Raw genomic sequence first — 26,463 nt, 5'->3', positions numbered from 1 at the left:
AGTGATCTTATCATCTAATGTATATTTTAGCCTTTCTACTCTTTTATAATATTTTGTATACTTAATAGTAACAATGTACGCATAGATTGTGCCATTATAAATAATGGCACAATCATAATAACGATATAATGACATAAATTATTGGAAATTACTTGACATAGGTACTTACCGAATCAATTAGTTCTTTCTTCATAAACGGTTTCATTAGGGCTAAAATTTTATCCATAAATGATACAATATTAATAAAATGAAGTGTCTTTAGTCTTATCGGCATTCCTTCCTAAAAATATTTTTAATGTTAACATATTTTAAAATATATATAACATGTGCCTACACTATACAGTGTTGGGATAAATTTTCATAACTTTTGTTTATTAAAAGAGTTTTTACCTCTTTTTATAGTTAATACATTTAACATTTAAGTGTTGCTCTAGCGTAATGTTGGTTGCTTATGTTCAGGCACTTGTCCCTTCAAATTATTTAGAAATTCGAGTATGTACCTATAATATGGCATTATTCTAAGTAAATATAATAATTACGTAAATTTATTTTTAGTGCATCATGATTCCTTGATAATTACATTATTTTCAAGACTTTTCAAAAGAAACAAAGTGTTGTTTCCTTTTGTAGCCAAATGTAGCTCTCGCAAACTCCAGTCATTTATTTTTTTTTATTCTATTTATTCACTTTTTTCTTTCGTTTCCGTATCTTTTTCTCCTTTTCTGAACTGAGTGCAACCAACCATGCATATTTATGAGTAGTTATGCATGCGTTTACCAATTTTAATCACATAGCGATCCAAAAAGATTAAACTTACCTGTAAATAATACAGAAATTTCTTGATAACAACTGGATTAAGTTTAAGAAAATGCGCAAAAACGACTCCCTTCATATCTAGCACAATATGAACACCATCGGCTGGCCCATTTTCCAAATAGTACATTATGGTTGCCAAATCAAATAAATTCACTTGGGGTGCGAGCGTATAGTTGTCTGGATTGAAATCCATTAACTTTCCGAAGAGTATTATATCATTTGATTGTGGAGGTTTAGGAACAGGACCAACAAATCTAAAAAAATATATATTTTTAATGTTTTTAAATATTTTAGGTAGGTAAAGTTAATGAAAAAACAAAAGACAAAAAAGTTATTTACAACAAAAAATCTTTTTAGGTTTTTGGTCTTGTCAATGATCATATAAAAACTTCGTTTACACAGTGTTGTCCATATTAATTTAATCTGTCAATTATCGACACTATTATTACGATTTTAGAAAAATTCGTAAGCCAAATTATTTTTATTTCTAGAATACACTTTCTGAATAAAATGATTTACCTACCTTCAACTTTTGTGGGGTAAAAATTTATCGCTTTAAAATTTTCAACGAAAAGTAGTAGCATCAATGTGATGACCTTCTCTGAAGCAGTTTTAATTCACTATTCAGAAATTAAACAACTTTTTATTTGTGTAAATTTACCAGTTCCTGAAGTATTCCAGTAATAATAAGGCATATTTTATTGTATTATAAAGTTAAATTTGTAATATATAACTACGGAAAGCTCGAAACAGAAGTGAAAGATCAAGTGAATAAAGCAAACAGAGCCGCAGGTTGCCTGAATAAAGAAATATGGAGAAATAAATTAGGTAGAATTTACGAAACAGTTATCAGACCAATAATGAAATACGCAACAGAAACACGACCTGACACAGAGAGGACAAAAAGAATGTTAGAAATAGCAGAGATCAAAAATGAGAGGCAAAACACTGTGGGACATAGATAGAAGTACAGATATACAACGTATATGCAAGGTGGAGAACATCAAGGACTGGTCAGAAATAAAAAAGTAGAATGGAATGATCATATAAGAAGAATGACGTCAAATAGAATAGTAAAGACGGCATAAGACGGTTCCCCAATAGGAAGACGATCAGTAGGAAGATCTTCTTCTCATGGCGCCGTCTCCTTTCGAAGGTTGGCGATCCAAATGGCAATTGTAGTTTTGGAAACTGCTGCCCGAAAGATTTCTGCGGATCAGCGGTCGAACCATCTCCTCAGGTCTTTCAGCCACGAGTTCTGGCGTCTTCCTACTGATCTTTTGCCCTGTACTTTTCCTTCCAGTATAACTTGAAGTAATTCGTATCTTTCGCCTCTCAACACATGACCCAAGTATTGCATTTTCCTCTCTTTGATTATTCTTAGTAATTCTTTTTGTTTACATATGCGACGAAGTACCTCAACATTAGTAACTCTTTGTACCCATGGAATTCTCAACAAGTAGAAAGATCACAAAAACGATATAACGATAACTAATGGGAGGCACATTGAACAGACAGTTACGTGTAGAAATACGGTGCATACGGTACTATTGAATATTTGATACTTTTGAGCAACATATCGCTCACTTCTTCCGTCTTGAACCAACGCATCAATAGCAGCCGGTGTTTCGGGATTTACAACCATAATTCTTGAGAATAAATCAATGCAATTCAACTTCAAGCCGTGTTTGACGCTTGATTCGACTTAAGAGTTTACTCACATTAACAAGAACAAAAGAATAACAATAGAATACCAACAGCTACCTTTGCACTTTTAAAAGTGATAAGAATAGTGCATTGTTTATTTCTGATTTTTTATACATTTTTTTTCGGATAAGTGCTTAAGTTTTGTTAGAAATTACTTAAAACAGTTTGTTTCGTTTGTGTTTACGTTATTATAATAATAAAAGTTTAACGAGAATTAAAATTTTAAGTTTTTATTTTAAAAATGCAAGTGCTCCGTTTTTCGTGCCGGTGAGTGTATTAATATGAAGAACTTTGGTAATTTCGTGTAATTTCGCTACCAAAAAAGTTGTTAAAAATACTATATATGGATTGTTTTATTGCTGATCACAACCACTCTTTTAATATCGCTTTTCATTTGACAAAATTAATATGCTATCGATGATTAGTACAAAAGCTAGAGCGATCATTATAAATGTAACACGAGAAACAGCAGAAGAAAACCTGGTAGAAAAGCTACAAAACAATAATTTTTCAATACTTGTTGACGAAAGCACAGATAAATCTACTATTACACATTTGACACTTGTTGTTAGAAGAAGTCCTTTTAACGACAGGGATCGCCAAGCATTTAAGTGTCTGAGAATTCTAAACTATGGAGAAATGATTGACCCCAAAACGAAAAAGAATATTCCCTCTAGTGCTGACATGTTTTACTTTTTCCCGAACATTTGTATGCTTTTGCAGATAATGTGACTGAACTTGGTAGAGAATGGTGAAGGTTATCATCTGGACTTGCCCTTTAATATTGAAATCCCAGAAATTCACCAATTTAGGAAACAGGTTTGTAGTATATATATATATATATATATATATATATATATATATATATATATATATATATATATATATATGTATATATATATATATATATATATATATATATATATAAACAATAGCACTAAAGGCCTTAGAGGTCCATGGCTTGAAAAGTTTGTTCTTCCTTCATTTTTGCCTTTCTTTATGTACTGAGATCTCTGGCTCGATATGTAATTTTTCTCCATTCCTTCTTGTTATTAATTTTTCTTTTTTGGCCTTCTAGTCCAATTTTTTCCGTATCTTTTTTTACCTCTTAATTCCATCTATTTTTTGGCCTTCCTTTTCTCTTTTTTTAAAGCTATAGTGTAGTTAAGTACCCTTTTTGGAGTCCTCGTGTTTGGCATCCTTTCTAGGTGACCTCGCCATGTTAGTTTCTGTGCCTTTATTACTCCTATTATATTAGGTTGATTATATAATTCCTTTAACTCCTCATTTGATCTTCTTATCCATAAACCATCCGTTATTATTCCTCCATATATCATCCTCAGGATTTTCCTTTCCCATATCTCCAGTAAATTTTGTTCATTTTTTGTCATTGTTCATGTTCCACTGCAGTATGTTACTATTGGTTGTAAAGTTGTTTTGTATAACTGTATTTTTGCCTTTCTTGATAATAACTTGCTTTTCAACATTGCACTAACCGTGGAGCATTTGCCTGTTGTCTATTGCCTGCCATTCTTCTAGCTTGTATTTTTTAGGTTTACGTGGTACTATTACACCTAGGCATGTAAATCTTTCTACCATTTCGAATTTGTGTGATGATCTTTCTTTTACTTCTATTTTAAACTTTTGACCATCCCTGAACTGATTCATTTATGTAAAGTCCAATTTTCTTTGCTGGTTTTACTATTCTCTGTACTATCTCCTGTACCTCTTTTTTCCTCTTGCCAGCAACACTACATCATCCAAAAATGCCAAAACTTGGTGTCTTTTATGATATAGGAGTCTTTCTCCATTCATTTTCGCTTCTCGCAATATTTTTTCTAGGCATAAATTCAAGAGTAATAATATTCTTAATCTTTAATCCTTCGTTTACTATAAATTTGTCCGATGCTTGATTGTTTACTTTGACTATATTTTCTGTATTCTCTAAAGTAAGATGTATTATGTTACACAACTTTCTGCCAACTCCCAGTTCCTCAAGGGTCTCTTTTAAGAAACTCCCAGTTCCTTAAGGGGTCTATCGTATGCTTGCTAGAAGTCGATGAATAGCGCTATCGTTGGTAAGTTGTGTTCATAGCTTTCTGCTTGTAATTCTCTGATTACGCATACTTGGTCCGATGTGCTTCTCCCTCATCTAAATCCTCACTGATATACGCCTATTATATTTTCAATTTCTTTTTCTAGCTTATCTTTTATGGATTTTGATAGGATTTTATATACGGTATTTAGTAACGCTACTCCTCTGTAATTACTGCATTCTGTTTTGTCTCCTTTTTTTTGTAATTTACAAATAATTGCTTCCTTCCAATCTTCTGGTATTCGTTCTTTTATCCATATCTCCTTTATGATCTTGTATATCCAGTTTTCCAAAAGCAGTTTTCCTCCATATTTCATCATTCCTGCTGTTACGTTATCGCTTCCAGGGCATTTGTTGTTTTTCAGATTTTTTATGATTTCCTCGATTTGTTCTTTGCTGGGTGAATTATCTTCTATGTCTACTAAGTGTTCGATTCTTGCTTCTGCTTCCATATATTCTCTTTGGTTTGACTATTATTGCCATTTAGTAATTCATCAAAATACTCTTTCCATCTTTCGGCTATTTCTGCTTCATCGCTTATATTATTTCCTCTTTTTCTTTTCTAGCACCTTGCTATAGGTGCTATGTATTTCTTTATTTCTGTAATTCTCTTTTATTTCTTTTAGCTTATTTTTTATTTTCTGTTTTCTCTTCTTGTCTCTCAGCAGCAGTAGTAGTAGTTGTTGTTGTATAACTATTTATCAATGTTATGAATGTTATGTGGGAAAGAAGATTTAATCTTTTAAAATTACTATTTTACTTTTTTTGCTGTTCTTCTTGTATAGCTTCATTTGCTGCTTTATGCTTTTCTCAGGTTCACAACCCTGTTCATAAGGAAACGTTCGGGTTGTCGCTAGGCATAACACTTCATTGTGGGCGTTGATGCAGAATGTGGAGAAAACACTAGGGGGAAATATGATTTTGATCTCTGTCTATTAAATGAAAACATAATTTTGTAATACTAACTATAATTTTTTTCCGTATCTGTATAGCTTAGGCATAAGTTAATATTAAGCTTTACTTTTAGTGACGTCCTAAAACTATTTTCTTGTGGCATGTTCAACTTAAATATTGTATTAATATGCGATTTAACCACAATTCAATGTAATAAAAATTAGGATTTACGTTTGTTTTGAAGTATAGACTTTCACTCCGGAAATCCTTTTCGAAAATTTTAAAGTCTCTTTTTTTACCAGAGTGGAATTCAAAATGCCAAAACAAAACTAAAATGTAATTTTTATTACAATCAGTTGTTGCGTGATCCAATATAAAAATATATAAATATAATATTTAACTTTATTTTAGGTTGCATTGCTGATTGATGTTGCGGTTGCAATCCTTCTTCTGAATATTCAGGTTCACATATCGTGGTAGCATTATACTGCGATGCTCTAATCACTCGTTTCTTTTGTTTAGATGACGTCAAACTCCCTTGACAATATTATCTGTTTTTGTTCGATGATTTCTGATAATTATATTTGTACATAAAATATTTATTTAAAATTTTTATTCACGACTCTATTTAATATTGTTCATTTGAAATATCATTGTATTATATTTTATTTATATTGTATCGACATCGTTTTTATCTCTTTTATCTGTTTATCTTTCTGATTCTTATGTAACGATACTTTTAGTAAATATTTGTCAGCCTTAGTTTAAACCTCAATTTGGGGTACGTTAAACTCTAGAATTCAATAAGACACTTTCCCTATGGATATCTGGTTGTCCTGAAAGGAATTTAAGGTATCTGGGTAGCAACACTATGCCTTTAAATAGATAAAGCTTGAAATCTAACCTTGAAAACTATTTCTTATATTTTTTTTATATTTTAGTAAATAATCTCAATCTAAAATTGTCCAAATTTCTTAAATATATATTTTTATCACGTTTTTACGGATTTTCATCTAAATACTACACATTTTTTCTTATACTTACACAGTTTTCATTGCTATTTGAAGCAAATTATCATTTTTAACATCTTTGGATCCAAAAACATCGGGACATAATGTTTTGACAGTAAAGTGTGTATCAATGGTATATTTGGCAGCTTCATTGCTGTAATAACAACTATGAAGGAAAAGCGCTGTCTGCAGTTCTGAAACAAAAAGTTTTTAGGAATATTTTGGTGTAAATTTGAAAAAGGAGCATGTAATAATTACAATAAAAAACTTTTCGGTAATTTTATTAATATAGTATAAATACCAATTAATAATTAAATACAAAAATTTATTATATCTAACCAAATTATCTGCATAGTAGTTTGCCAAGAGACGACAAAAAAAAACAGCTGTTGTTTATGATTTGTTATATATCGACCATTATATTTGTGCAGGTTAAATTTTGGTCCTATTCGCGTGAACGGGAAGAGAAAGTATTCCGATAAACTAAAATAGAACAGCGCATTTGCCCATCCGTTTATTTAGTGCTTCTTTGGATTTAGGAATTTCAAATAAACAGCCGCACATATATAATGGTCAACGTTGTACCACTAGTCGCCGTTTTGTACCTTTATACAGTCTACAACAGTGACCTCCCACTTCTCAATACAGCTTCAGTATCCTGATATATGCTGACGACACGGCCCTACTCTTCACAGGACTTCCACGGGGCAACTGCAAAGAATGCTCCGTATTCAAAAAGACCCAAACACAACTTGTCTTTATATTCAAGTGGTGCTACAAATGAAGAGTAACACTAAAGTACTGAAACTCTAACAGTACCAAAACAGGACAACCCTATCAGGATCAATGAAGAAAGGCTGGAATTTAGACCGTTTGTATACTACTTGGGTGTCGAATTCTCGATGACGCTCAACTGGAACAGTGGAAACCTTAAAATCTGAATTTGTAACAGTACTACAACAGGACAACCATATCAAGCTCAATGAAGAAAGGCTTGAATTTAGACCGTCTGTATGCAACTTTGGCGTCGAATTCTCGAAAACGCTGAAATGGAACACTGACAACCTTGAAAACACCCTAAACAAGGTACAGAACAGAGCTAACCTCCTGAAATAATTAAGTGGTAAATTTAGAGACAGTAATCATACATAAAATTTATACCAATTCTGCAATATAGAGCCAGAATCTACGTTTTTCTTAACAAACTCCAAATGAAACCAAATTATGACCACAGAAAGAAAAATCCTGATGAGAATCATAGGTAAAAGACATGATTATCCGTCAGCACTAATAGACCATAGCAAACATCTCAACCATACAAGACCGTATACACAGCCTTAGCAAGAGATAAAAAAGATTCTTAAAATGACATGCCACCGCCGAGGACAAGACTTGTCCTCGTTTCAGTTTCAGTTTCAGTAGAATTTTTAGGAACGGCTCTTATATCAGCGTTTTTTGGCAATTGCAGGTTATTGCCTGCGATATTTAAGGATGATTGATTTAAAAATATCCCAGTACTCAATAAGAAGTTCGTCGGCTGCTAAATTTAGAAGTTTAGCTTGGTATCTTCTCACCAGACTTCTGAAAACTAAAGTTCCGTTTCTGCCTGCTAAACTTCTAAATTTAGCAGCCGACAAACTTCTTAATGAGTACTGGGATATTTTTAAATCAATCATCCTTAAATATCGCAGGCAATAACCTGCAATTGCCAAAAAACGCTGATATAAGAGCCGTTTGCTAAAAATTCTACTTGGAGATAATAGTGATAGCTATTTTTGTAAATAGTAACTGCCTCACCTTCCGACCATCTGAGCTAGTAGTGAGTCAACTTCCTAGCGTCAACCGCAATATTCTACACCAATACTATTGTAAGTTTACAAAGTTCCCATCTCGAAACCGCAAAAAAGGAGCAGCCACATCTTGAAAAAGCGAAAGTCTATAACGAGGTCATCATCACGTGTTTTGCCTGCAGTAGTCTTGCGTGTAGTCTTTTAATTTGTTTGTAGTAGGCTTTCCTGTACCGATATCGCTTTCTGGGGATCTTCCTGTAAATGCAGAGGGAGGAGAGAATGAAGGAAACATATTAAGAACACTGACTATAGAATCAAGAAATATTAATGCCAATTGATTCTCCACAATTAAATTGGAAAGCCTATAGAAAGTGACAACTACAGATTACATCTCATCGCATGGCAAACTTGGTCTTATTCTCTGCTGCTCTACATAGTTTGGTTGTTGTTAGCCTAAATCATATTAAGTAAGTGATTTGACTGAATATTCGGAGAGGTTTACCCCAACATTGTGTCTTAAAACAATATTTTGAACTTAGCTAAATATCATCAAAAATAAGTGTGCTTTAACACAAAACTAGAAACTCGAAACTCAAGAGGTAGCCTTACTTATTACACTATCGGGTGAAAAATAACAAAAAAAAACAGGAATGAGTAGTAATAAGGGTTAATCGTCGTAACGTCAGACTATCAGAAGTGCTAGCTGCCGATTTTTATGTTCAAAAGTGTCCTGAAAAAAAGTCTTAATTTTGCCAAAACGTTTATTGCAAAATAATAGGCTTATTCTTCTTCTTCACGTACCATATCAGAATTATCATTGCGAAGGCTTCTCGATTTTCTGCCATATGAAATAATTGTCCTGCATTTGATATCTGAGTCCATTCACGAATGTTTTTTCACCAAGAAACCTGTTTTCTTCCTACACTCTACGGTCTTCTATTTTGCCTTTAAGGATCAGTTGTAGTATTACCTATCGATTTCCCCTCACTATATGTCCCAGATAACAGTCTTTAACAATTTGGCTTTAATAGGCTACTTTATAACCTTAATCTTTTGGACTGAACCTAGATGAAAGGTATGTACAAAAGATCTTTTCGGGTAGCAGTATCTACGGCCCTTTCAAACATCTAGTCTGCAAGCTGTAACAAATATCTTAATTTTTTCATGCATTATTGTTACTAACTAACTCAATCTATGAAAGCTGGCAATGTGATAAGACAGGGAGATTCCCTGAGTCCTCTATTGTTCGATCTGATTATGGATGAAATAATAAAAAAGTAAAAACTAAAAAAGGATACCAAATGGGAGAGAAACAACTTAAAATAATCTGCTATGCAGAAGACGGAATACTACTCTCTCAAAGTGAAGATGATTTACAAAGTATGATGTACCAATTTAATATAACCGCCAAACAATTTAACATCTTAATTTCTCCCAAAAAGACAAAATGCATGGTTATAACAGCAAATTTAATAAGATGTAAATTGAAGCTGGAAAGACAGATAAATAATAGAAAAAGTAATGGAACAGAGCTATAAGTACTGATATAGGATGTAGATGCAAGTTGAAAAACATCAAGAATTGAATGACATTAAATAGAGTAGTAAAGACGGCAAGAGACGGTTCCCCAATAGGAAGACGATCCGTAGGAAGACCACGAAAACGATGGAACGACAACTTACTGGAAGCACATTGAAAAACAGACAAAGTCATGTCTACATAAAAAGAATAAGAAGAAGTTATTGTTTCCTGAGTTCATATCCATTTATTTTTTCTTCCATTACGTCATCTTTCTGATTTTTTTAGGACGCAGATCTATGTTCGGAACGCTGATAGTTCATAACATTCCTTGCATGCGTCTAAGCGACTCCCCAGGTCTTCTTTGGTTTTTCTCTCCTACTTCTCTAAGGAGCTTCCAAACCAGTAATTATTCGTACTGGCTGATTAACTTCTTGACGTTAAACATATCTGAATATCCATCTAAGCATTCTCTCATACGTTGTAATCTATCTCAATGAATATGCTAATTAATTATTTTTTTGAAATCTTCAATTCTTCTTTATTTTATCTAAAAGGATGTCCGGGACAGCTGTGGTATTTATTATTTATAGTTTTTCTCCAAGATTAGAAAACAGTTCAATAACATAATTTTTCCATGTTAATTTTATACATTTTCATTTTTATTTCTTTTTTTACAGTTTTGTGACTTTGACTATTTTATCTTTTTTTTTGTTCTGATCTGTTTATTATATCAAGTACAGCGATACTGATCATATTCAAGTGTTCGTATTACTAAATAATTAACTTTTGTTTTTTCACATTAAATTGTGTTCTATTTTCGTTTTAGTTTCTCCTATTGTACTCTAAATTCACTTACAGCAAAATGTTTTAAAGACATTAGAATGGAACAATCTGGGTATAAACACCGATGGATCATACCTAGTCCATTTAAGATTTGCAAATGACACTTTCAATAACAGATAATGTCCAAGCACTAAATCAAATGTTACAACAATTAAATGAAATTTCCGACGCGGTAGATTTAAAAATGAACTATAGTAAAATTCCGTCATCGAAAGGATATAGTTAAGATAGGGTAGGAACAAAGAGATTATTGGAATAAAGACAAGAGATGCGTCGGTCGACCACCTATAGGATAGGCTGACGATATAAGAAGAAAAAACAAAAACTGGATGAGAGTGGCGCAAGATAGATGGGGTTGGAAAGAGGCCTATACTCATAAGTGGACTTTTAAGGCTGGATGATGATGATAGTAAAATTGGTTAGACGAATGAATCTAATAATCGGTTATTTTTCCAACCACACACACAAAACTTTATTAAAAAAAATAATGATAGGACCAGACCAACATTACAATACAAACCCATACCATAGAAAATGTTGAATATTATGTATACCTGGGCCGTATCATTAAACTAGGAAAATCAAATCAGGATGCTGAAATTAAAGAAGAACACAACAGGTATGAACCGCTTTTGGTATACTAGTATATATTTTAAATACACCTTGATCTTATATATAACACATGTATACTAGCAGTTTGTAACTCTACGGGTTGGAGACCGTAGCCCTTGGCAGAAATCAACTAAAAGGGCAATGGAACGAAACCCGCTTGGAAAATCACTTCTTCTTTATGTGCCGTCTTCTACCGAAGGTTGGCGACCATAGGTTTCTCTGTTTTGTGCCGCATGTATTATATTCGCGGATTCTGGTATTTAAAACCATTCTCTCAAATTTCTCAGCCAGGATTTCTCCTTTCTACCCAAACCTCTTCTACCTTCAATCTTGCCTTCCACGATAAGCTGTAGCAGACTGTACTTATCATTACGGAACACATGGCCCAGGTATGACGCTTTCCTCCTTTTAACAGTTTTTAACAATTCCATCTCTTTACCCATTCGTCTTAATACCTCTGTGTTGGTCACTCTGTCTGTCCAAGGTATTCTCAGTATGCGTCGATACAGCCACATTTCTAGAGCCGCTAACTTCTTTATAGTTGCTGCTGTTACCGTCCACCCTTCAACTCCGTAAAGTAGCGTAGAGAGTACGTAGCATTTCGTGGCGCGCCATCGGAGGTTAACGCTTAGGTGGCGGTTGCTTAAGAGCTTTCTCATTTTGATGAATTTGGATCTTGCTATTTCAATTCGGATCTTAATCTCTACATCTGGGTCCCACTTATCATTTACTGTATATCCCAGATATTTAAATCGGTGTACTCTTTCAATACGTTCGGCTTCAATATTCAGGTCGGTATGTTGAATGTTCTTTTTACTGATCACCATATATTTAGTTTTCTTTCTATTGATCTTCAGTCCAAATTGGTTGCCAATTTTATTTACTCTATTTAGCATCATCTGTAAATCTTCGATATTATCGGCCAGTTTAACAGTATCATCTGCATATCGAAAATTACTGATTGGTACGCCATTAATCTTGATGCCCTCGTTGTACTTTTCCAGTGCCTCTAGAAATATTTGTTCCGTGTACAGGTTGAAAAGCAGTGGTGAAAGAATACAGCCCTCTCTAACCCCTCTCGAAATGGTTACGTTTTCACTCACCATTTGTCCATTCTTCATGTGGGCTGTTTGATTCCAATATAGATTTTTTATAATCTGGATGTCTTTAGTGTCAAGTCCTGTAAGATGTAATAGTTCTATGAGTTTGTCATGTTTGATAGTATCGAATGCTTTCTCATAGTCGATAAAACAGGAGTAAACATCTTTCTGTTGATCCAGGCATTTTTGAATCAAGACTTGTATTGCAAAGAGCGGCTCTCGAGTTCCAAAACCGCATCTAAAACCGAACTGTGTTTTACTTATGCTGTGTTCCAATTTGGCTCGTATTCTGGAATGGATAATACGCAAGAATACTTTAAGGGTGTGACTTATTAAACTTATAAGGCGATATTCACTACACGTCTTAGAATTCGATTTCTTGGGAAGGGGCACAAATGTAGATTTCAACCAGTCCGATGGAATTTGACCAGTATCGTATATCTTATTGGAAAATCACTAAGAGACAAGATTAGAAACACCAAGATAAGGCATACAACGAAGATCAGGGATATCATGGAAGAAATAACAAAAACGAAATGACGCTGGGCTGGCCACATAACCAGATATGATAATAACAGTTGGATAAATGGATCCTAAAATTAAGACCAAGGGGGATGACAAGATACATGGGATGATCTCAAAAGATATGAGTAGATGATACAAGAGAAGTGGTAGGCAAACTGGTATATTAGGGTATATTATTATGTAAATTATTTTCTCCTCCTTTGTCCTTTTACCTTAATGTATAATTCGTAAGGCTATAGTGATGTTATGCTATTGATTTGACTGTTGGTGTCCATTTATATCTTCTTTGTGTATGTTGTTTTGCTTTGGAGAATGAATAACAAGTGATGAGTTCTTTTATTGTTTTGACCATCATGATGGAGATCTTCCACTAAATCTTTTGCCTTCAAATGAAATTCTTCCCATACCTTCTTTTCTTCTGAAAAGTGTCCAAATTATTTGCGTATAATTTGAATGGTATTTGTAATGAGTCTAGTGGTAACGTTAAGTTCTCATTGTCAACTTTGTCAGCTGATGGTACGTAGATTTGTGTGATGTTGTCAGATATTGGTTTGAGCTTAAGTGATATAACTCGATCTGATAATTGTAGAAAACTAGTAATAGCTTATTTTATAAACTTTTATATTATTACATGCACCGATAACCTAACGACCCTTTTGGATATTGCTAATACCTCATATTGTTCTGAAGCTCTTTTCTTGTGGCATTTTAAAGTAATTACTATTTAAATGGGAATAAGCCACAATTAAAGGTTAAAGTAAGTTTATTGACGTTTCAATTTCCACTTCGGAAATCGTTCTCAAAATACAAACATTAGTAAATTTACTAAATGTTTGTATTACTAAATGTTTTGTACTAATGTTTGTATTTTGAGAACGATTTCCGAAGTGGAAATTAAAACGTCAATAAACTTACTTTAACCTTTAATAATTGTTGCCTATTCCCATTTAAATGGTAATTGCTAATACCTAAGATATTAACATAGATTTTTTTCATATGGACTACTATATTTTCCAGTTTTGATAAGGTTTGGCAACATGGATTTCACATAACAACTTTTATAGCGAACCCGAAGATTCTTAACACTTTCTGATCATCTAATGTATGCCGAATACTAAACCTGCTGAAGACCAAGTCTTTCCACGTCATCATTAATTTCTTCATTTAGAAAGAAATAACTTTGATACCCATTTAGGAACAAAAACCAAACGTATATTTAATCTATCTTTTAGAATCAATAGTTGAATTTCCCAATGAGTAATTACTATTATTATAACTTCAAATAGTACGAAAATTATCTATAAAATTAAATTACCTGAAATTTTGGGCAAGTGTGGCTGCTTCTCCATCCATTCCATTAAAGACTGCACATCTTCTTTTTTCAGTTTGTCGTCTTTTTTGTATAGTTCATCAACTGGAATTTCTTTCATTTTTGCAACTGCAAGAGAACATATAATTATAATTTTAAAATACGCGAGGTAAGTATTTTGGCATAGAAAATAATTTTACGATTCAATTATTGCGTCCGCATACTGGTAGACACATTAATTAATTATTTCAATACAATATATTTCCGGTTATTAAGTCTATGCAATTTAAGTATCCTTTTTTTTGCAAATTTTAGTAATTACTGAACAAACTACTCATACACTCAAGGACTAACAATTTCTTTAAAAGTTTAATACAAAATAATCGACATGTGAAGTAAAACACAGAAAAAATCAATAAAAAATAACAAGATTCTAGCATTCTTCGTGTATACATTTATAAAACACATTTCCTGATAACTACCAGAGGAAAAGTTAAGATAGCACGTGGAGACTAAATTAGAAGGAATTAACACAAATTTAATTTATCATGAGGTTACACACAACCAAACTTATGTCGAATTATCTGATTAATATTTCAAGCGAATTAAAAAAAAAAAAAAACAACATACGAAGTCAAACACTATTTATTTTAAAGCAATTTAATCACCAATACATAAAAATTAAAGATTACGATAAATTCTTGAAATAACAAATTGAAACTAAGTATTTGTTTTATGTTACTTATTTTTTGTATAAGTCAATAGTATATAAAATTTCAATAATAAATTAATAATGTTTAAATTGTTTTTATTAATTTATGTTTTTGTTAGTAGTCAGTGTTACCACCCCTAGCCCTTACGTAAGCTTCAATTCGCGTGGGCATGCTTCTAAACAAATTGTCAATATTTTGTTGTGGTAGGTTGTTCCATCCTTCAACAACAACTTTTACTAGCTGTACGATATTTTGTGGATTATCCCGGCAAGCTCTAATTGTTCTGTTAAGCATATCCCACAAATGGTTTATAGGGTTAAGGTCGGGTGAGCAAGCAGGTCACTCCAGAATAGTAATATCTTCTGCTTAAAGGAAGTCTGTAGTCTTTCTGCTGGTATGTGCAGCTACATTATTTTGCATGAAAATTAAATTTACTACCATTGCACCACTTCACCAGAGTCTACATATAGTTTTTAGAACCAAATTAACATACCTGCGAGCTGTTAAAGTTCTCTATAGTAACTGTCTACTACTGTATAGTCCTTGAACACGAACTCTTCTTATAGTTTCAACTGAAACATTTACACCTCTAGCTTCCAACAGTTGCATTTGAAATGCGGGTGGGAAATTCTTTAGTCTCTTCTAGCTACTTCTTCTTCTTCTTCTTTTTATATAGACATGACTCTGTCTGTTTTTCAATGTGCCTCCAGTAAGTTGTCGTTAAATCGTTTTCGTGGTCTCACTACTGATCGTCTTCCTATTGGGGAACCGTCTATTGCCATCTTTACTACTCTATTTGTTGTTATTCAGCTTATATGATCATTATGCAATTGCAGTATGCAATTTTTTGGAAAAACTGTAACGATCCAAAGAACCTATATATTTTTTATTTTCTTTTTTAACGTAATCAAGTTTTGATTTAGCCAATTCTTGAAAAATGATGTAAGCCCATTCTGGAACCCTTTTTTCCCTTGGTAGGATATAATCATATGAGTGAGGCTTTGGTGTAATTTTAATGGGGGAAATTTGGTAAAAAGGAAAAATAGTGATCTTTCCTTTCAAATATTCGATTGCTCTCTGTGTCTTAAGTTCTATTGGTCTTACAGTTTTATTTTTGTCTGTCTTGGAATGGAAATAAACAGTAACTTGTAATTGATGTTTCTTCTGACGGACTAAGCATAACTATGCAGGGCTAAGGCGGACTTATGGATAAATAACGTGGATTATGGATGATTAGAATCCTTTCAAAATTAAAAATGAAATATTATTTCTCAAATTTGTATTAACTTTCATATATTCGTTTTCTTTTTCTATTTTAAAAGAAACCAGTATGTTTACTTTTTATAAAGGCAATATATTTTTATTATTTATTAATTATTGTTTAAAATTTTACATTATGTAAAAATGTTTTGCTTGTCTAGGTGATCAAATCATTCAAAATTCAAAATTAATCGTGTGAATTTTACAAATATAGGTCAAATATTTATTTTCAAATAAATTTCGCAACACATTCAATAAGTATTGTTTATTTGAGCTTCTCTAATTGGCACTGTAATAAGTAATTTATTTTGAATTTACAGCGTACATGAAAATTTATTTATGAGTTTTGATTAATAATATTTTTAATTGTAGATAGATATTGTATATTTAATAATTTTATCTTTTCCATATCTCGTCTTCTTTTTTTCAAATCTAAGAAGCTATAAAAATAATTTGTTGGCGCCTTTTATGACAAATTCTTTATATGTTTTTTGTTTTGTTTATTCAACATATCTGGTTTAGCTCTAGTAGTTATCATCCTTTAATTTTCTTATTTAAAAAACTAAAACACCTCGAAATCTCTCCGAATCTGAGCAACGCGACCGTACCTCCAAACATTGTCCAAAATTTGTTTTGTTACAAAACGTATGTCAGTATAAAAGTACTCATACTTCTTGTTCAGGTAGACGCGTCTGATACAAATAAAAAATAATATTCAAATTAATTTAAAAAATAAATAATAATTAATTCTAATTATACAAAACTAAAAAAAAAAACAATTAAACAAGCAACCTACCACGAGAATAAATAGAATTAAAGCTATTCAATCTAAAAGATAACAAACTTCATTATTAAATAAATACCCGCAAAATCATTAAACAAGTTTCACGGTACATTTCATGAATGGTTAGAAATAATAGAAGGATAATCGAAACCTGGCTATATTTAACAGAACTTAGCACGATAGATTGAGATATACAAAAAAAAGTTTTTACGAAAGTTAAACTAAAGAAAGAAGTGACATGCAAGTCAACACAGCAGTGTCTGCAAACTAGATACCAAATACTGGAAATGCTAGTAAGGGAAAACAAGAAAAATGATTTTCACGGACAACTGGTAATAAACTAAAAATGTTTTCAAGCCGTATCTCATAAACTAGCAACCCTACTTATTACTAGCAAACCTTATTCCTATTACTTTTTATCATAAAATGGGAAATAAATAAGTAATAAAAAAAAATAACTAAATGTTTTGGAACAAATTTTCTCTTGGGCCTAATAAATTTTTGTGGTAATTTCAAAAAAAAGACATGAAGAAATATTATAGAAGGTTTTTTAAAGAATAATTTTCATAAAAAACTTGTTTGATTTCATGAATTACTCTGGATTTCACAGAGCCCCGAAATTGACCGGGTTCTTGAATAGCTATCTTAAAATAAGGGGTGCAAAGGATTTTTGTGCTATATCTTGTAAAGTAGCAACCCTACAGAAAATTTATTAAATATTATTTGTGATAAATTAAATTGTCTACAACTTTATTTTTATTACTTTTTACTGTTATTAACAAAAATAACTAAAAAATGAAAAAAAGTTATTCACAGAAATAACTAAAAATTTTTGAAAAAATTTCCTTTTGGGTCTTTAACTTTTTTTAATCATTTTACGATAAAATGATTGAATACATAAAAAAATGTTTATACAATTTTTGACGGGCACCCTTATGATTTATTTAAAGCGAACATTTTTGAACAGTAATTCGTAAAGAAACCGAATCAGAAAGATATTTCCTACGGGAGCGGCCTCACAACCTGGACTATAATACTTTTAAAGCCATTTAGAACCATTTTTTTTGTACGGCATTTTGTTTTTGTTGATAATTATTGTCAATATTAACAAAATATATCAATGCCGTACAGAACTTTTTGATCGTAATATCCCGCTTACCAGAGACTAATTGATTTTCCTCTCATAAGTACATGTACCGTAAAAAATGTACGGCGTGTCCAAAAATGTTATTATTCTATGCTCAAATCTATTCTATGTTATGGCTCAAATCACCCTCCTTACACTATTTAAAAATAGAGTGGTGCGCCCTATATTTCTCACCCCTGTTGTAGCCGATTTGTACGGCAGTGCATAAAAAGTAATCTAAATAACGATCCGAAACTATGTGTATGAATGCCATTACTGGATCAAATTACCGAAAATGGGGTCAAAATTTCGGAAAATCTACCTATCTATTTTTCGGATTATCTACCTAAGTTATAAATGCCGTACAAATATTTTTGACCAAAATGCTACATCTTGAGTGGTAAGTTTAACTTACCAGTGTAGTTACCTGTACCGATAAAATTGACGGCATAGTTTCTAAAGTTGTTATTACATCTTGTAGTATTGATTTATATATACTTCTTATTGGGTCAAATGATCACTTAAAAATGTATCATGGGCTTGTAAACTGTAAGTATACGTTGTTCCAAAGTCTAGTTCAGTTATGGACCAGAAAGCTATTAAAACGAAAGTGAGAAATCGATTAGAACTTGAGACTACAGAGCCTAGCTTTAAAAAGCTAGTGTCCAAACAATAGGCACATTCTTCTTCTTATTCTTCGTCTAGCCATTCATGTCCATATCTGAACATAAGCCTCTTCAAGTCTTCCTTTCCATTGTTTTTTATTGTACGCTACTTGTAGCCAATTTTTCCCGGCAGTCCTTTTCAGATCATCTGTCCATCTCATAGGAGGTCTGCCTCTGGGTCTTTTGTGTTGGTATGGTCTCCAGGTTAAAATTGATCTGTGCCATTTGTTTAGATCGCTCCTAGCTACATGTCCAGCGTATTCCCATTTCAACTTTAATGATTTTTGCACCACATCGGTGACTTTGGTTTTCTGTCTTATCCATGTGTTTGTTTTCTTGTCCTTAAGTGATATACCTAGCATTGCTCTTTCCATCGCGTGTTGAGTGACTCTAAGTATATTCATATTCTTTTTTGCGATTGTCCATGTTTGTGCCGCATAAGTTAATATCGGAATAATGCATGCATTAAAAACTTTAGATCTAAGATGTAATTGAATTTGTTGATTTCTGAGTATATAGTTCAGTTTACCGAATGCTGCCCAAGCTAACTTTCTTCTTCTTTTTATTTCTTTAGTTTGAATTTCCCTATTTAGTATTATTTTTTGTCCTAAGTATATATATTCTTCAACTTTTTCTATAACTTTATCGTTTATTATTGTCACGGTGTCTTCGGAGTGCATGACTTTTGTTTTGTTTAAATTCATTTTCAGTCCTATTTTAGAAGATTCGGTATGTAGTTCTAAAAGCATGGTTTGCATTTCTTGTAGGTCAGTAGTTATCAGGATTATGTCATCTGCAAATCGTAGATTACTGAGGTAGCGGCCATTGATGTTTATTCCCTTATATTTCCAATTTAGGTTTCTAAAAACGTCCTCCAAAACTAAGGTGAACAGTTTGGGTGATAAAGTATCTCCCTATTTGACTCTCCTGTTTAATGGTACAGGGTTCGTGTGTTCATTTTCATTTAGGTAGTATGTAGCTGTAGCTTGGTTCATAGTTTCTTTTATTAAGTTAATATATCTGCTGTCTATTCTACAATTTTGCATTGCGGTTATTACGGCCGTGTGTTCTATGGTATCGAAAGCTTTTTCGTAGTCTACAAATGCTAGGAAAACTGGAAACTTGTATTCGTTACATTTTTCTATTAATATTTTTGTTTTAACAGGTGATCGGAAGTTGAATAGCCTTTTCTAAAACCTGCCTGTTCATATGGTTGGTATTCGTCTAATTTCCTTATTAGTTATGACTTTGGTGAGTATTTTAATCAGGTGTGACAGTAGGCTGATGGGTCTGTAGTTTTCCAATTTTTGACTATCACCTTTCTTGTGTAATAAGATTACTTTAAAATTGTTCCAGCTCTTAGGGACTTTGCCCTGATGTAAACAACTGTCCACAAGCTTAGTTACAATTGCAATTAGTTCCTTACCTCCTTCTAATATCATATCTGTGGTAATACTATCTTCTCCTGCAGCTTTATTTCTCTTCATGTTTTCCAATGCTGTAGTTACCTCTGAAATTGTTACTTTTGGCATTATTTATGATCCAACATCTTTTATTAATTTCCGTGCTGGTCTTATCTCATCATCTTGTTGATGTGTTCTGTAAAGTTCTGTGTAAAATTGTTCTATTCGTGTTAGTATGTTTTCTCTAGTTGTGATTTCATTTTCGTCTTTTCCCATTAATCATCTGACGTCGTCCTAGTGTCGGTCTGAGGCATTTCATACTCATATTTTTTTCAATAGTTGTTGCTATTAATTTTTCGTTTTCTTTTGTTTTGTGTTGTCTGATTCCTTTTCTAATCTGCCTATTAAGTTCTCTATATTCGTCGGTTCTCCTTTTGTTAGATTTATTTAAGATCTTCCTTCTTTTTATTTGTTGTAATATTTCTTTGTCTAATTCATTGTATGTTGTTTTTGGTTTTTTCAGTTGCAGAAGGCTTTTATTCACTGTTTCGGTAATCAGGTTATTCAAATCATCAATATCATTGGAGTTTATCTGCTGCATGCTATCTTGATTTAATGCATGCGCTATCTTTTTATTAAATTCACTATTTTTGATTTCTTCAGATGTCCTTTTTTCACGTATTCTTTTTCTTTCTAGTTTTTTGTTAATTATTAGTTTTGTTCTTATTAGTCTATGATCGCTTCCTAGGTCAAACTGATTTAATACTGATACGTCTTCTACTAGGTTTCTATTCTTCGTTAAGATATAATCTATTTCATTCTTTGTCTTTTTATCGGGGCTCATTCATGTCCATTTTCTGTTTGGTTTTTTATTGAAAAAAGAGTTCATTGAGTACATGTTATGTTCATTCATGAAATTGAGAAGCATTTCTCCTCTATCGTTTCTTTTCCCGTAGCCATAGTTACCAATTAAATGTTCGTAATCTTCCTCTTTTTTGCCCAATTTAGCATTAAAATCTCCTAATAGTATTTCGTAGTTTGCTTTATTTGTATCTATAGCTGTTCTTATTTCATCATAAAATATTTCTACTTCTTCATCGTCGTGGCTTTTAGTCGGAGCGTACACTTGGATCACTTTCAGAGTGGTTCTTTTATTAATCCTGATGATGAGATATGCTACTCTGTCTAATAGGCACATACGTCACATTAATACGTATTTATTTACTTTGTAATGCATTTTTATGTAAAGTGTTTAATTATTATTTATGTTTTACGAGGTAGTAAAATTTTATATTCTTAAATAAACGACAATATTATGATAATTATGCCGTTATATTTTTATTTGACATGTTTCTATTTAAGTTATAAAATAAACATCCTTGTAAAAAAACCATTTCGCGACCCCAACAGTTCTTTAACGAGACCACTGCCGGGGGTCGCGACCCACACTTTGGGACGCACTTGCTACACTGTTAAATTTTACACATGATAGGAGGTTAATCTAAAAACAGACGACCACCAATTAACCCAAATCATATTGGGAATAGAGGTGATAATAGGTGTATTAAAAGTATGTCATACAGATAGTAAATAGATAGGATCGCATTTGATCCATTCTGCTGTACGTTATATACGCCTTTCCGCTTATGTTCTACACTATACGTTACATTTTCTTCCAATGTAACTTCTCTTCCGATCTTTCAGCGAATTTCTTGTAATTCTTCTCAGTATTCTCATCTCTATTTTCACTAGTTTCTAGTAGCCTTTGTATTAAGGCTGAGTCGGGTCTTGTTTCTTATGTATATGTCATATAAAGAGAGATAATGAAGGGAGGTATGAGATCAAGATACGAAACAGTAGTAAATACCATCATTTGTAAGTTAAAAAAATTGTTTTAGTGTAGCCTAAAATTATCTTTTAGATGTATACAGCATTAGCTGCATACTAGAATATAATGCAATAATTCATAACATAACATTCATTTTTACCGTTTAATATCTCAAATATCCCACCAACATCTACCCTTTTCAAAACCAAACCCAAAAACACCCAAGAAAAATCAAAGAACTACATATCTAAAATACCCTGCAACAAAATGCAACAATTTCTATTTTGGGAAAACTGCAAGACCACTAAGTGTCAGGATAAATGAGCATAAAACATACATCAAAAACAGAGACTTGCCTGGGAAATACGCCTGGGATAACGAGCTCATCCTACTTATTGAAGAAAAATGTGTAGTAAACCTATCAGCAAATTGTAGCAGGTTTTGGTTTTGGTTGGTTTCCGGAGTGGAATTCGAAACGTAAAGTATTAGTGAAAAATGTAATTTTTATTACAATCAATTCTGGCTTAATGCCATACAAAGAAGTTGGTAACTATTTTGTTTGTACCTAAATACTTAAAGCTTGTTTCATAGGTCTTGTTAATTTTGTTTAGTTGGTAGTACTGGATATTTATTCTAATGGCTCCATCTGTTTATATTACTTATTTTACAACAACTGTGTAATAAGTACGACTAAATAGTATCATATGAAACTATAAGAAGATCCACGTCATTTTAGCAAGCTAAAATAAGAATTCGAAAGTTTAATAACAGTAACATTAAACTTCAACTAAAAATGTTTTTGTACTTGGTATGTGTGTTAAATCAGAATTAGCATCACATTCAGAAAGACAAAATTCGAATAGAGAAAGCTAGAAGTAGACCCAATCGCAACAGGAACATACTTTGTAATACACAATTTAGAATGAGGATCCTTTAAAGTCACGCCATTTTTTTTTCTCTTAACCACCCTAAATCTCATTCCTAATTGACAAAAGTAATTAATTGTATTAATTATATTTTACGGCGGAGCAGCCCATTGAAAATCCTAGTTATGAAAAAGTAGTTAAAATAATAAAGAAACTAAAAAACAGTACAGGCGGAGTTTCGGCAGAATTGTTGAAATATGGAGGACCCAAACTCTGGGGAAGAATCCATTACCTGATAAAGTTGGTATGTACCAAGGAGCAAATGCCGGAGGAATGAGCTGTTGGTCTTATACAGCCAGTATATAAAAAAAGGAGATAAGAGGGAATGCCAGAATTATAGACCAATTACATTGCTAAATGTAATATACAAAATCCTTTCTGGCATTATCTACACTAGATTGTCAGAATACTCCGAAAATATAATTGGTGATTATCAAAATGGATTCAGACCAAATAGAGTCACTACAGACAACATATTCATACTTAAAACAATACAACAGAAAGCTTATGAATACGACATTGAACTATATAATATGTATATAGACTTTAAACAAGCTTTTAATAGTATGAAAAGAGACAAAATGCTGGAAGACCTCCGAAATCTAGGTATACCAAAAATATATATCAGCCTTATAAAAATGACGTTACAGGATTTAAAAGCCGCAGTTAAAGTAGATGGAGAACTGTCTTCTCTGTTTGACATCAACATGGGGGTGAGACAGGGAGACGCACTTTCAATCATGCTGTTCAACCTAGTTCTTGCAGCAGTCATCAGAAAAACCAATGTAACCGGCCATATAAACACCAAAACAGTACAAATTACTGCATATGCAGACGATGTCACCATTATTAGTAGAAGCAAGACACGACTAATGGAAACATTCAAGGAAATTGATCCTGAAGCACAAAAAAGAGGGCTTAAAATAAAAGAAACAAAAACTAGGTACTTGACCATCAAAAGAACACCTGAGAATGAAAATAATATAGCACTAGACAACTATACTATTAAACATGTGGATGCCTTCACATATCTGGGCACAGAAACCAATCAGAACTCCGTAAATAGCGAAATTAATGCACCTATTTTCAGTGAAAATCGTACATACTATGCTAACAAAAGATTGATCACATCGAAATTATTAGACAAAAGAACCAAAATTACTATCTACAGAACTTTAATTAGACCCGTAGTAACCTATGGTTGTGAAACCTGGGTAATGACGGAAAAAGAGGAAGCCCAGCTCAGGACATTCGAGAGAAAGATACTGAGAAAAGTATATGGCCCGGTGCAAGAGGAAGATGGCACATGGAGAATTAAGAGAAACGACGAGGTTAATGAACTGAATGAAGGGTATGACATTGTAAGATTTGTGAAAAGTTAAAGACTGTGATGGCAGGGACATGTTCAGCGACAAGAAGACATGAAAACGACAAAGAAGATGTTACAGTGGAAGCCGGCAGGAAGGCGGAAAAAAGCAAGACCCAGGACGAGATGGTTGGATGACGTGGAAGACGACCTGAAAACCATGAATATAAGACAATGGAAAAGAAGAGCCCAAGAGAGATCTGAATGGAAGAACATAGCCAGACAGGCAAAGACCCATCCAGGATTATGATGCCAAAAGAAGAATTAATTGGGTCAATGTGATCTTAGATATCCATGGAAAATAAACGCTTGCCGAAGAATATAATCCAGTCGGTGTAGCAATAACTAGTTTGCAAAACTATAGACGAATTGATCGGATGGGAGGTTTTTGTCTCACTAGCTTTATATGGTGGAAATGGTAAAAGTAAATAATCAAAGTTTTAAAATGTGTCATATATAAAAAACTATTATTTAAAAATATTTGTTAGGTTTCGACTCTTTACAAATTTAGCTCTTAAGCTTTATGATTACGTACAAAATATCATTGACAGTTTAGTTGAATCAAATGATATTTCAAGTTTACCAGAAATTTATAGTTGAGTGTCAATAGTTATGACAATGTGTTTTTGGATTTGTTTTGTTTTGTTAATTTATGTGCATAATAAAAAATCGAAATCAGAATACTTATTTCTAAATAACCGAAATTCGAAATAATAAATATATAATATATATAAATATAAAAAATAATAAAAGACAGGATCACTTACCTTTCGAGTATAATAAGAAAAGTATTCCAAGTAAGAACACCGACTATCTTCGCTGAAATCTCGCGATCGAATAAAGAATCTTCAAATAGATTTAAAACCGAAGCTCTTATTCAAATAATCATTCATTATTAACCAGACATTACAAATGACTTTACCAACTTTTAATTGCAACTATTATTGGTAGAATAATTACGAATAACAAATAAATAAATTGTATGTTTGTTTTACAGGTAAATGATATTTATAAAAAGAATTACAATGCTTTCGTTTTAGTGTATCAACTATTAATTAAAATGTAATAAATAAAAAATAAAATGTTTGCCTACGACAGTTTTTAAATGAATCCATTTTTTATTTCTTTTCTTCTTTAAAATATTATTGATGATAATAAGGTATCTTTTTCAATTTGCTATATTCCTTTATTTCCTTTATTCAGAAAGAGGTGATGCAGGTATTGAAGAAAAGGGAGTTTTCTAATTATCTGATGAATGTGATGGCAGAATATCTTTTCCAGAGAAGGATTATGGTTGAAAAGGGTAGGCTCGTTGACGTAACGGCTGGAGACCCACAGGGGTAGGTCTTGAATCCGACGGTATGGAACCTAGCATTTGACGGGGTCATGAATTGCGAATACGGAGAAGGTACAACCCCCTTCGCCTTTGCGGATGATATCGCTGTGCTGGTAGTACGTTGCGTTAGTAACCATCAACGATAACAATATTCTTTATGCTATTTCTACGTTTGGGGAGGTTGCAATTATATTATTTTTATGCAAAAGCTCCATCATAAAAGTTGCACTGTGAGTTGTTGCATTTTTATACTCAACTTGGCCTAGTAATGACATTGTAAAATGTTTTAGTTGAATACACTCACTTGTTAGAGATGTATCCAAGCCATTCGAATAAATATTCACTAATACAGACTCTTTGTCTGAAATCACGTTATCCTCTGAAAGAGGTAGAGAAAATAAAAATGAGAAAGTGATGGCAACATCGTCATAAGCTTTTCCTCTAGATTTCAGAACAGCACTTGAATTCTAATCTTATTTTACGGTATAATGATCTCTTCTGTATCTGCTTCGTCAAACTTTAATTTTTTTTTGCGACTTCTAATTTCTTTGCTGTATTCCGTTTGTTGTGATAAGAGCTGCCCCGTTTGTTCAAATAAATTACATTTATCACGAAGAGACTCGTAAAAATGTTGTAATGAGCTATACAAAGGCGAACATGTATGGAAGTCCATATTTGCGCTTTGTAAAGATTTACTCGCTAGGTCAGTTCTTTCCAGTACTTCGAACCCAGAGGCAACTATCAATAATACCAAAACAATAAATACCAAATTATAACGTAGCCATCTTTTCGTGTAAATTGTTTGCTTGACAGCGAACTAGCATCTTCTAGTCG

General features: G+C 32.5%; 1 protein-coding gene across 1 annotated transcript in view; it reads right to left on the bottom strand.

Annotated features, from left to right (window-relative positions):
- LOC140436059 (uncharacterized) overlaps window positions 1-25,180 on the bottom strand; it is a 54,944-nt gene extending 29,764 nt beyond the window's left edge. Inside the window, exons 1-5 of the mRNA XM_072524770.1 lie at window positions 25,061-25,180; window positions 14,229-14,351; window positions 6,557-6,716; window positions 818-1,070; window positions 170-280 (exon numbers count right to left, since the gene is read on the bottom strand). Of these exons, the coding sequence (XP_072380871.1) occupies window positions 170-280; window positions 818-1,070; window positions 6,557-6,716; window positions 14,229-14,343 (639 nt within the window). The 5' untranslated portion in view covers window positions 14,344-14,351; window positions 25,061-25,180. The remainder of the gene's footprint in view (window positions 1-169; window positions 281-817; window positions 1,071-6,556; window positions 6,717-14,228; window positions 14,352-25,060) is intronic.
- Between the last annotated feature and the right edge of the window lie 1,283 nt (window positions 25,181-26,463).

The sequence above is a fragment of the Diabrotica undecimpunctata genome, chromosome 3, assembly GCF_040954645.1.
Source record: "Diabrotica undecimpunctata isolate CICGRU chromosome 3, icDiaUnde3, whole genome shotgun sequence".
Taxonomy (NCBI): domain Eukaryota; kingdom Metazoa; phylum Arthropoda; class Insecta; order Coleoptera; family Chrysomelidae; genus Diabrotica; species Diabrotica undecimpunctata.
The sequence above is the reverse complement of the archived record's forward strand: the minus strand, read 5'-3'. Positions and strand labels throughout refer to the sequence as shown.